The sequence below is a fragment of the Zootoca vivipara genome, chromosome 3 (genome assembly GCF_963506605.1).
Source record: "Zootoca vivipara chromosome 3, rZooViv1.1, whole genome shotgun sequence".
Classification (NCBI taxonomy): Eukaryota; Metazoa; Chordata; class Lepidosauria; order Squamata; family Lacertidae; genus Zootoca; species Zootoca vivipara.
Genome location: NC_083278.1, coordinates 3,441,361 through 3,453,397, shown reverse-complemented (window position 1 = coordinate 3,453,397; position 12,037 = coordinate 3,441,361). Strand labels below are relative to the sequence as shown.

Genomic DNA, 12,037 nt, shown 5'->3' with positions numbered 1-12,037 from the left:
AAGTAAAATAAAAAAATTCCTTCAGTAGCACCTTAAAGACCAACTAAGTTTTTATTTTGGTATGAGCTTTCGTGTGCATGCACACTTTTCACTGTATCTGAAGAAGTGTGCATGCACACGAAAGCTCATACCAAAATAAAAACTTAGTTGGTCTTTAAGGTGCTACTGAAGGAATTTTTTTATTTTAGCATAAAATAAATACAACAAGACGTGCTTGCTTTGTGTGTCGAGGCTTCCCAGAAAATTACCTTAAATAACTCACAACTGACAACAGAATTATGGTTTGGTTTTTGGCAAATAATTTAGGGCCACAACTTTATTAAATACACAATTTAATCCGAGTGTTGGCTTAGGCTTTTGGTTATTCACTCGTCCTTCCTAAAGAAGGACTATCCCCATCTGTCCATCCAGGACAGGACTCAATCAGCTGTCCCCTTAGGACAGGACTCACCTCATCTGCCCCACGTGGCAGGACTCACATCAGCTGTCACCATTGGACAGGACTCACCTCATCTGCCCACGTGGCAGGACTCACATCAGCTGTCACCATTGGACAGGACTCACCTCATCTGCCCACGTGGCAGGACTCACGTCAGCTGTCACCATAGGACAGGACTCACCACTGTCCGCTTGGACAGTTCCTGCTCCGACTTCCGCATGGAAGTCAAGTAAACATACCTGGGAGTGAGGAGGTGGCTGCGCCCAGTCATTCCCTCCTCACCTTCACCAAGAATGTTCCTCAAGGCTCTTGCTCTTAAAATTGGGCCCACCATTCCCGCCAATGGCGGGATGGTAAGGACAAGAGTGTAAGCCCCGAGATTCCTTTAACGGAATACTTCTATATGGAGCAAACGGAGGTGAGGGTAGGCATCCGTGTGCCACCCCCTCTACCAACCGATTAACCAACCAAAAGCCTAACCGCCAACCTAACAAGTTGTGACAATTTGCTAGCGCAGTAGGCGAAAACCAAGAGGCACAGCCAATCAGCCAATTGGAAAAATTCCTACTGACCCCTGAATACAGGCGGCCCCGAAGGCAATAGCAATGTCGTGCTAACCTGCAAGAAAGAAAGGGCGGGTGGGAGGGGTTCAAACGCCAGGCAAAAATGTGACCAGAAAATGGTGGACGCAGCTTTAAGAGGGGCCCCACCAACCAATCAGATCCAAGGAATTTGCATACACACGCCCCCCATTACTCAGCATGAGCTGTGGCCTTACACAAACCAAACCCTAAGCTAAATTTCTTAACAGCCCTACCACAATCCGCTTTATATTATATGATATAAAGCGCTTTGTGTGTCGAGGCTTCCCAGAAAATTACCTTAAATAACTCACAACTGACAACAGAATTATGGTTTGGTTTTTGGCAAATAATTTAGGGCCACAACTTTATTAAATACACAATTTAATCCGAGTGTTGGCTTAGGCTTTTGGTTATTCACTCGTCCTTCCTAAAGAAGGACTATCCCCATCTGTCCATCCAGGACAGGACTCAATCAGCTGTCCCCTTAGGACAGGACTCACCTCATCTGCCCCACGTGGCAGGACTCACATCAGCTGTCACCATTGGACAGGACTCACCTCATCTGCCCACGTGGCAGGACTCACATCAGCTGTCACCATTGGACAGGACTCACCTCATCTGCCCACGTGGCAGGACTCACGTCAGCTGTCACCATAGGACAGGACTCACCACTGTCCGCTTGGACAGTTCCTGCTCCGACTTCCGCATGGAAGTCAAGTAAACATACCTGGGAGTGAGGAGGTGGCTGCGCCCAGTCATTCCCTCCTCACCTTCACCAAGAATGTTCCTCAAGGCTCTTGCTCTTAAAATTGGGCCCACCATTCCCGCCAATGGCGGGATGGTAAGGACAAGAGTGTAAGCCCCGAGATTCCTTTAACGGAATACTTCTATATGGAGCAAACGGAGGTGAGGGTAGGCATCCGTGTGCCACCCCCTCTACCAACCGATTAACCAACCAAAAGCCTAACCGCCAATCAAGCCAGCCCTGGCTTGCCGCCAACACTCAGAGACCTAACCAACTTTTTAAACCCTCAGACACATCACGCAGCCAAATGTCATACCCATCAGGGGATAAGTGAACCCCATCATCCCGATATAAAAGCGGGGCTCTAACATTAATTGCGGGATGACGAATCAAACTCCCCCCGATTTCGTACACCCGTTTGGATGCTGCGCTGTTAACCCTCTTCCTAGCTCTTTCCCCAGCCAGAGGAGGAATATCACCCCGCCATTGCATCCTCTGCAACATTTGGGACCAAAAAACGACGGTATCAGGGAACCAAGTCCTTATCTCCAACAAATCTCGTAGGATAGCCAGGCGAAGAGATAACGGGTCCACAGCGGGGATGTCATTTTCTCCCAGCTGGATCACCAGGGCGGACGGGCACCCGAGCAAGAGGGCTTTGCGCCGCAGCAAAGGGAGAAGCTCCCCCCAGCGCATGCCCCTCTTGCCCATCCAGGTCACTTGGATGTTGGATGGAAGGCCAAGTCGAGGACCCAATGGCGTTTGGCCAGCGCGAAGGCCTGCCCAATGGACTATGGAATGTCCCACCATCCATATGTGCACGTCCGCGAGCCCTGGGAAAACATTGGAAAACAAACGACAAAGTTAGGAGCGCTTCCGAACATAAGATCTATACGCTGCAGATTTCCACCTGCCCAAATCCTTAATAGCATCAACCGAAATACCCCAGTGGGCCGCCGTAGTGGCGGCCCCAATGCGAAAGGAATGAGGAGCGTAATTAGCGGCCACGCAACCGCATGCCGCTATCACCTTCCTCATAACTCTAGTAAATTGCAGCCTAGTCATCGGGTTACCATCCTGATGCACAAACAAGGGGCCCTCCCCAGCTGGCCTTTCCGCCAAGAATTTGGCTACGTCCTTAACCGGGCAGGGGCCCGTCTGCCCCGTAGCAGGCAGTCGCATTACTGCTCCTTTACCAGCCTGGTCGGTCTTGGAACTCCGAATCGTGATTAACAATTCCGTTGGTGACAGACGTATGTCCTGGAGTAGCAAACCCCCTGGCACCCCCTGACGCATCTGACCCCCTACAATTTCACCAATTCTCAAAGCGCCAAAAAAGGCCACTGAGAAGGCGGCCGAAAACAAACGGGCCTCATATTTAGACCAACACACCACCCTAAGCTTCAATCTCATTTTAGTGAGAAGATCAAAAGAAATCGGGTTCCTGGTAGGGGAACGGGGAGGACAAAGCCTACCCCATCCCTCCATGGCCTTACGCACCACAAATTTGGCGCAAGGGTCCCTATTAAAAAAAAACAATTTCGAGAAAAATGAAATGGCCGCAGACTGGAGCTTTATGGTCCTGGCAGCCCTTCCCAGGTGAAACAGGTGTGCCAAATATTGAAGCACCTGGGAAGAAGAGGGGCGGGCCGCTCCCTCCACCGCGAGCGACTGACTGCGAAAAGTTAAAAAGTCAGTCCAAGCTTTTTGATAAGCCCGCAGGGTAGAGGGGGAAACAGAAGCAGCTACTCCCTGCAAGACTAGCAGCTGCCAAGGTTCCAAAGACGATCCGGGAAAATCTCCGGCTGATGTTGTGCGTCTGGAACCAGGGACCTGAAGCGCTCCATCTGAAATCGTGACAAAGCGTCAGCTATATCGTTGGCCACGCCCGGGACAAAACGCGCAGAGAAAATAATGTTAAAACGCAGGCACTGCAGCACGAATGCCCGCAGCAGAGCCGATACCCGAGTTGACTTAGAAGATTGTTTCGCAAGGACAGTCACCACAGCCTGGTTATCTGACCAAAAGCATACGCGGCGGTCCTTGAAGTCGTCAACCCAAATATGGACTGCAACTGCTATAGGAAAGAACTCAAGAAAAGTTAAATCCCGCGTGATTTCAGTGTCCCGCCAAGCAGGGGGCCATCTTTGTGCGCACCACCTGCCATTCCAAAACAAACCAAATCCCAGGGAACCCGCCGCATCGGAGTGCACTTGGAAATCGTTGTGCAGGTTTAAAACATCCTGCCACAAGGATACCCCATTGTATTCCTCCAGGAATACCAGCCACATCCTCATGTCAGCCTTCTCACCCTGCGATAAGCGCTCGAAGGCCGCACAGGCTACGGAGCAGCCCATTGGCATGGCCTTATCAAAATAATAGGCGCCTTCCAACTGAAAGCCCAGCAACCAAAAATCATGCGGATGAATTGGTAATAATCGGAAAGCCGATTCGATATCACATTTTGCCAACAAGGCCCCCGGCCCAAACTTTCTGATCATTTTAATTGCCTGGTCGAGAGAAGCGTATTTGACCGTACAAAGCTCCGGAGGGATCACGTCGTTCACGGACGTGTCCCTAGGGTGAGACAAATTATGAATGAGCCGAAACTCACCCGGAGCCTTCTTGGGGACGATTCCCAAGGGAGAGAGGTGCAGATTGGGAAAAGGCGGAGACGCAAAAGGACCAGCCATGCGCTGGAGGGCTATTTCTTTATTAACCTTCCGCCTTGCGACCTCGTGCATCTCTCTCACCGACTTCTGGTTCCTAGGATTCCTAGCCAGGGGAACCGAAGCTATCGGAATCCGGAACCCGAAGGAGAAACCATCCCGAAGATATGCAGCCGCCTCAATATTGGGATAGGAGGCTAACCAATGTTTAAGGGCCGGTAACTTAATGGGAGAAAAAGCTAACTGAAGCAATTCACTTTGATGTGGAAGCTGCGGGGGGAGCGGGGAGGGCAGGGGCGGAACCCCTTGGCGCCTGCCTGAATCCTCCCCGACCCCCACGAAAGGGCCGCCGGCCCGCATAGCAGTTAACAGCCGGGTGGCTACCGCCACACCGGTCACAAGTGTGCGCATAAATACACCGCGGGCGCTGACACATTCCTTTATTGAAATCCCAGCAGCGCAATTTAGGTGCCGCCTTAAAAGGCTGGGTCTTAGCCCTTTGCTGCTCGGCGGGTTTCCGTGAAACCGACGGAGCCACATACGTGGTCCAAAGGTCCAAGTCTTTCCTGTCAAAGCGGGCGGTGTCAATTTTTGACGCCCGCCTGCGAAATCTTTCATCATAAGCAATTGCGGCCGCTTCCCCTGCCATGTTATATGCTGACCTTACGATGGACTGGTACACGATAAGGTGTAGAGCCCTGCGGGGATATGCCGCTACTACTACCCCGGAAAAAACTTGATAACAATCGAGCCAACGCTCGAAAGTCCGCTCCACCTTTCTCCCCCTGCCTTTCTTCTTAGTACCAACGAGGGCGTTTTCTTGCTCAGGGACCACCTCCTCTGGTGGAGCTAAATCAAAAATGTCTACATATTTACCATCCAATATCCTAGACCTCAATTTAGAGGACAAGTGACTGCCCGGAATAATATCCCTAGTACTGTTGGTGGAAACCGTGGTTTCCGGGACCAACTCTCCGTCGAGACATTCTTGAACAGCTCCATAACGAGCACGATGCGAATTCGCTCGACGAGCCCAGGCCCAACGAGGAAGGCCAGAATCCACTTCCCCGTAAGCCCAGTACAACCCCATAGAGTGATCAGAACCCTCGGAGCTAGAGGACGAACCTGAGGTGGTCGAAGCCGAGGTATCGTCCTTGCGCCTCTTTGCCCGCCTCCTGGAACGACTTTTGTGACGACGTTTTCCGCCACTCGACGCTCTAGCCGGCACTGGGAGGGCTTCCTCGCCGGATGCCGACGAAAGCCCCTCGCGCCGCGAGGCGACGGCAAGAGTCTGGGATGGAGCAACGGGCGAAACAACAACATTAGAGGAGGCCCCCGTCCGCCCCCCCTGCCCTTGCCCACTTACTCTGCCCTTAGCCTGCCTCGCCCTCCTGGTGCGCCGAGGCTGCTTCCCCTCACTTCGTCGTTTGACGGGAGGGGGCGCCGGCACCACCATAGGAGTGGAAGAGGCATTCGGCATCAGAACACCAGAAGGCCCCACGAAGTCGTCATCCGACGAGTCAACTGGCCCAGACGTGGTGGTCTCAGGCAGTCCCAGAATGGTCGCCATGGGGGACAGAGGCTGCGACGCCGCCACCGTAGCTTGCCCGGGGTCCAGGGATACACCTGCAGAGGTAGAGGGGGCAGAAAGAGGGTCTGGGCCTTGCCGGTCTGGAGGCATGGCCGTAGTCGCCGCCTCCCGCCCTGCTTCCAGAGGTAAACCAGCAGAGGTCGAGGCGGCAGGATGAGAGGCCGGGTTCTGTAATAAGGCATCAAGCCCAGATCCAAGCTGGGCCAGGGCCTGTGGGTCACCAGCAATGCTAGCGATGAATGCTTCCACGCGACCCGCTGCCTGCGAGGCTGGCGAACGCAGCTTCTGCGAAGCGCCCTTAATGACCCTCTTAGATTTCCCTGAAGTGGATGGGTGGGCCGCCATCCTGAACTATTAACTACTTGGAATAACAAGCAAACACACGTGGAATCACACAGGGGTGCGTATTACCACTTTAACCACTAGGCGGCGTCACCCCACCCCTCAAATATTGGAGCCTTCCCAACCAATCTGCAAAACTAACTGCAAAATATTTGGGGACACCCAGGCCTCTGAAAGGCCCCAGGGAAATCAGTTAGACTTGTATTGCAGGCTGGTGTAGGCCGGACCCCGGCACACGCCCCGGCCCCCCCCCCTAAAAGGGGGGAGAGGGAAAATGCGCAGGCCAAAGCCAAACTCCCACCCACGCAACCAAATAGAATCCTTACCCAGAATACGTGAAAACTAAATTAACGTGAATTAAAATTAAATTGAATTAAACAATGGACATCAATTAAGCCAATTAAACAATGCAAGAAACCCAAAACGCAGGCCAAGCAATGTATTCCCTATCTATTGGGAAGGAACAGTATCAAAACTAACAAGGTGCGATAACCCCCTTGAGGCCAGCCGATGGCATAGAGAACCTAAAGTAGGCTGCAGTACTCAGGCCTCCAATTAAAGGCAAGGAGTAAAAGTTTTTTCCTTTCACTTAACCAAAGCAAGCCCACGCAGGTCAAAGCCAATTATAATCCAATTGAATCAATTAAGATTCCTAAATAAAAGGATATAAATTAAATCAAGTAATTAAAGGAAACCAATAAGTTAAAATGACCCAATAAGCTAGTCAGGCAACACAATAAAGTCAAAGCCTGTTCAAGGGACTTCAATATAGGCTGAGGGAAAAGGCAATTAAATTTGTAGGTGTAGTAACAACTCGTGGCCAGTAGATGGCGCCAAACGCCCAGAAACTGGCTGCAAGCACTCAAGCCTCGAAATAAACTGCAGCCAGGAAAAAATTTTTCCTCAGCTAAAACAGATGCAAACAGAAAACAAACGCTATACAGGACACAAAAACTAGAGGCCCCCCAGGTGAATCAAGTGAGGGGACCCCCTCCCAAGGTCCTAAAGACCCAGCAACCCCCCTCAAACCGCTCCCCCCAATGCACAAGCAGCAGCTCTCTGCTTAATAGCAAAGGGGGTTGCAAGCATTAAAATGGCGGACGCAACGTGCAAACCAGGCACAATAACGGCCTGGCGCCCTCCCAATGATGCACCCCCACCCCGCAGGCACCCCAGGGGGGGCGGCAAACGCCACAGCCCCCAATAAGCCAAATTAGAGGCCCCCAGCAGAGCGCAAGCAGCCTCAATGCTCCTCAGCCGGCAACAGCCCTATTAACCACCCACGTGGCTCCAGCCCAGCCCAGCCCAGCCCCAGCAGGAAAACGGCCAGGCAAGGAGCCAGGAGCCAAGGCTCCCTCAGGGTACCAAGGCCCCCTTGCCCACCAAGAGCCACAGCAGGCTAGCCAAGGCAAGCGGGGGGGGGGAATTTAAAGAATTTAAAGGAATCTAAAGGGGGGTGCACCCTTTAAATAAAGTGGGATGCCTGTGCGGGGGGGGGGACTCCCAACGCCCCCAGCCGAGGCCGAGCCGTAGGGGAAGGGAGTGGGGAGGGAGGGGAGGGGGAGAATCAAAACGGAGCTAAATAAGGCAGTAAATGAAAGCTAAAAATCAAAAGCAAGCAATAAGCTGAATAAATCAGCAAATTAAATAAGCCAGATACAACCAGACTCCAGGAATCCAGGAACGCTCTCTTGCCAGACAGGAACCGATAGAAACACACAGTTCAAACGCCAGGCAAAAATGTGACCAGAAAATGGTGGACGCAGCTTTAAGAGGGGCCCCACCAACCAATCAGATCCAAGGAATTTGCATACACACGCCCCCCATTACTCAGCATGAGCTGTGGCCTTACACAAACCAAACCCTAAGCTAAATTTCTTAACAGCCCTACCACAATCCGCTTTATATTATATGATATAAAGCGCTTTACAATCAATAAAAATGAGATACAATCAATACAAATAAATACAAGGTTGTCTCGACTTTCAATACTTTATAGTATTTTTCCCAGATTGTTTACATATAGTGAGAGACACTTTCATCATAGAAATTTTGCATTTGCGCAGAAAAAGTGGGGGGGGGGAGAGGGGTATTGTTCTTTTGTTCTATTGCCTTCTGTTAGTGTAGGGGTTTGTGTCAGTATCACGTGGGTAGGTCCTTTGTTTATGTATTCATTTATTTTTATTGATAATGTGAGAGATTAGGGGTGTCCCGAACTTGGTTGGTTGCATTCAGCTGATTGCAGTTTGGCTTGTTTGTGCGTGGGGGGGGGGTTAGGTTGTTGAGTTAGGTTAATATTGCTTGCTTTATCTAAGCAACTTTTAAATTGAAAAGTGGTATATACATTTTAACTTAATAAAAATTAAAGTAATAAAGGCAGCAGTGTTAATACGAATATTTAACAATGTAAAATATTACTTTTCTGTGGATGGTTACAGGTAGGTAGCCGTGTTGGTCTGGGTCGAAGTAAAATAAAAAAATTCCTTCAGTAGCACCTTAAAGACCAACTAAGTTTTTATTTTGGTATGAGCTTTCGTGTGCATGCACACTATACCAAAATAAAAACTTAGTTGGTCTTTAAGGTGCTACTGAAGGAATTTTTTTATTTTTCTGTGGATGTGTGTGATAGTGTTTTCCTAAAGGAATTTCATTTTCCATGGGTGACTGTATTTGTATTTGCCTTTAATTCCAAACACAGAGTCACGGCTTTTATTTCAGTCATATATTTCTAAGTGAAATTAATAGGTTATTGAAGCTTTCCATTTTCATATTGAAACAGCTATCTATTAGAGGAAATGTGGCTTGAAAACTCTATTAGAGAGCTTGTGTGGTGGAGTTGTTCCTTTAAGAAAGTTGATGTATTATACTCTCCTTAATAATGGCTCCAGTCCCTGAGTTGACCTCCCACTCCTGTGTCTGCAACCCCAACTTTTTAGACGTTGGAAATTGCCACCAATTATTTAAATGGTAGCTTAAATCCATTTACCGTAATTTCCATTGGTATCCTTCTCTCACACATGTGCTACCTAAAGATAAAGCTTGGTGGCCTGATAAAATGCTTAATATTTTTAGGTCTTCCAAAATCTACTTTAATTTTAAATTTCCTTTTCCTTTTCAACAGGTAAATCTATCATCTTTCTGCTTATTTTAAAACATGTCGACCAGTAACTTATTAAATGTTTATCTTAAGATGTGTATGCTTTTTTAAAAAAAAACACTTAGGTTAACCTAAGTTTTTTCTTTCCTCCTTTCAAAAGGTTTTTTCTATAAGGTGGTTTTTTTTAGTTCCATATCTTTAAAAAAGATCCCAGGAGAGGGATTTTCACTTTGTGGACTTGAAGGCATACCTTTGCAAGACGCCGAGTCTATTTGAGTATTTCCATCTTTAATAAGAGAGGCTTTATATCTAGTAAACCACTATTTCTAGGCTTTTATTGAATTGGGCAGTGCCCAAGCCCATAAAACCCCCTGTATCATAGGTATAAGGAGTAGTCAGTCTTTATGCAGCCGTTTAGCACTCTACATTTATTCACCATAAACCTTTTAAAGATGTTTAGGTGTTGTAATCGGCAAGGCATTGTTGTGCATGCCCAGGCCTTTTTGTTTGTGCACTGCAGATTTCTCAGCTCCACTTTCCCTGTAACTGGCATCTGGCTTATTTTCTTGAGGAAAATAAATATAAGACGGTGTCTTATTTTCGGAGAAACATGGTAGCTACCGCTCCAGCGGGAAGGTAAATGGCGTTTCCATGTGCTGCTCTGATTTGCCAGAAGCAGCTGAGTCCTGCTGGCCACATGACCCAGAAAAACTGTCTGCGGACAAACGCTGGCTCCCTCGGCCAGTAAAGCAAGATGAGCGCCGCAACCCCAGAGTCGTTTGCGACTGGACTTAACTGTCAGGGGTCCTTTACCTTTTATGTGTGTTGTTGGTTGCATTGCTCCTTGTGCTTAAAAAATAATAATTAGGAATTAGTCTAAATAAGTTGACATATCTTACAATCCAGTCACAATAGCTCTCTCACTGATTTCAAATGGAGAAATCCTCTTTTAAATTTATCTTATAAGAACAGAGGAGACTGAAAATGTTTACCTTCGGCTGGGCCAGGCTGACAATCAATTCTTTTCGTAAGCTGCAGATACTTGCTACGTTTTCTATCACAAGCATTCATCTGGGAAGATAAAGTTTAAATGTAAAAGGCACAGTTGAAAGCTTTACTGTGGGATAAACGCAGAGTATTCCTATGTTTTCTTCCCATTGGCGAACTGTGCAGTATTTCAAACAAAGACTCTTTCATATTAATATATCACAGGGGCAATTACTGAGCACTCTTTCAGCTCCTCTAAACTTTAATGTGAGTTACACTTGGTTTGGCTCCTTCTGCTTCCGTATTTTTGCGTAAGTCTTCAGTTCATATAAATTCATTCCTATGACTGCAATATTGGCAAGCTTTGGCCAGGGCGATTTGGTACTAGCCTGGCTCTAAAGTTTTGGACCTACTTTAGGACTTTGTTGGGTAGGGGGCCAGCTGCCAAAGCCTCAGTCTCCATTCTGCTGCCTGCATCTCCTTGCATCGTACACAGACATCTGAAGCTTTGGGAAATTGAACAGAAAACGGAAAAGGCTCTTGACTGAAGAAAACACTCAAGAGGTTTCTGGACTATTTTGTTCCTCTCGTGAAGAGCAAACATAATCTATTCTTAAGAAAAAAAGCTGAATACTATGACGTATTATACACACATTAAGCAATTTTGTATTCTCTCTTCTGCTAGTGGGGTGGCAAGGAATGACACTGGCCACTGGAAATTTCATTTGACAATTTCCTGGCAACTGAGGCATCACTATATTTTGCATCTGCCACACTATGAAATCATCTTTTCACCCATAAGAGACATTAAAAATGAAAAGAATTGAAAGTTTACAATTTTGGTAAGCGGAGGGTAGTATCTTATCCAGTGATGGCGAACCTATAACACGTGTGTCAGACGTGACACACAGAGCCCTCACTGCTGGCACGCGCCCCATTGGCCCATTCGCGCTGTTGTTGTTGTTTGTTCTCCCGCTCCTCCTACAGTTTGCCCCCGCTAAAGCTTGCTTGTCTCTGCTACAGCTTGTCTCCACTGTTAAAACCCAGATCCTTTTTCTTGTTGTTGTTGCTGGTAGCCAGAGATTAGTTTTTTAACCCTTTCTGTACTGTTTTTTCTGGCGCTTTGGCAGACTATGATTGGGTGTAACAGCGTTCGTTTTTTAACCCGTTCTGTGCTGGGTTTTTTTGGCGCTTTGGTATTATTATTTTTTGGTATTATTCATCATTTATTTCTGTTCTCTTTCCTCCCCCAAAAGCACAGCAGCTTTGGGGCACCCCCCCCAAAAAAAAGCAAAGCAACTTTTGCACCCCCCAAAAAAACCTCCAAAACTTTGGTCAGCAGCTCCCCCCAAGAAGCTCAACAACTCTGGGCACTTTGTGATAAATAAGGGTTTTTTGGTTAGGTTAGATTAAATAATTAGTTTTTGGTTTATTAAATACAGTTATATATTACAATTATACATTTTTGTTATTTAAACTATAAATATCGCAAAATTAATGGGTTTTTCTCAAAGTGACACGCCACTCGAGTTATGCTTGGTTTTTTGGTGAATTTTGACACACCAAGCTCAAAAGGTTGCCCA

The 12,037-nt window shown here is 47.8% G+C and overlaps 2 protein-coding genes across 6 annotated transcripts in view; one reads left to right on the top strand and one right to left on the bottom strand.

Moving 5' to 3' along the window:
• The window catches only part of SUPT3H (SPT3 homolog, SAGA and STAGA complex component), a 267,603-nt gene that overhangs the window by 100,848 nt on the left and 154,718 nt on the right, over positions 1-12,037 (top strand). The window lies entirely within an intron of this gene.
• Positions 219-8,296, bottom strand: LOC132591869 (uncharacterized). Of its 2 annotated transcripts, none has more exons than XM_060272333.1 (2): positions 5,563-8,296; positions 219-2,601 (listed from the first exon to the last, which is right to left on the bottom strand). In XM_060272333.1, exons 1-2 carry the CDS (start codon positions 6,371-6,373, stop codon positions 2,027-2,029), a joined length of 1,386 nt encoding a protein of 461 aa, XP_060128316.1. In that variant the 5' UTR covers positions 6,374-8,296; the 3' UTR covers positions 219-2,026. The 2 variants fall into 2 exon arrangements, with proteins under 2 accessions (XP_060128316.1, XP_060128317.1); XM_060272334.1 differs by having other exon boundaries at positions 2,107-6,063; positions 8,031-8,296.

Bases quoted from the DNA above. Each gene is read 5' to 3' on its own strand.
- LOC132591869 (XM_060272333.1), bottom strand. From the start codon at position 6,373: ATGGCGGCCCACCCATCCACTTCAGGGAAATCTAAGAGGGTCATTAAG. The intron at 2,602-5,562 runs GTTCGTCCTCTA...ATGTTTTCCCAG, and splicing joins CTCGGCTTCGACCACCTCAG to GGCTCGCGGACGTGCACATA.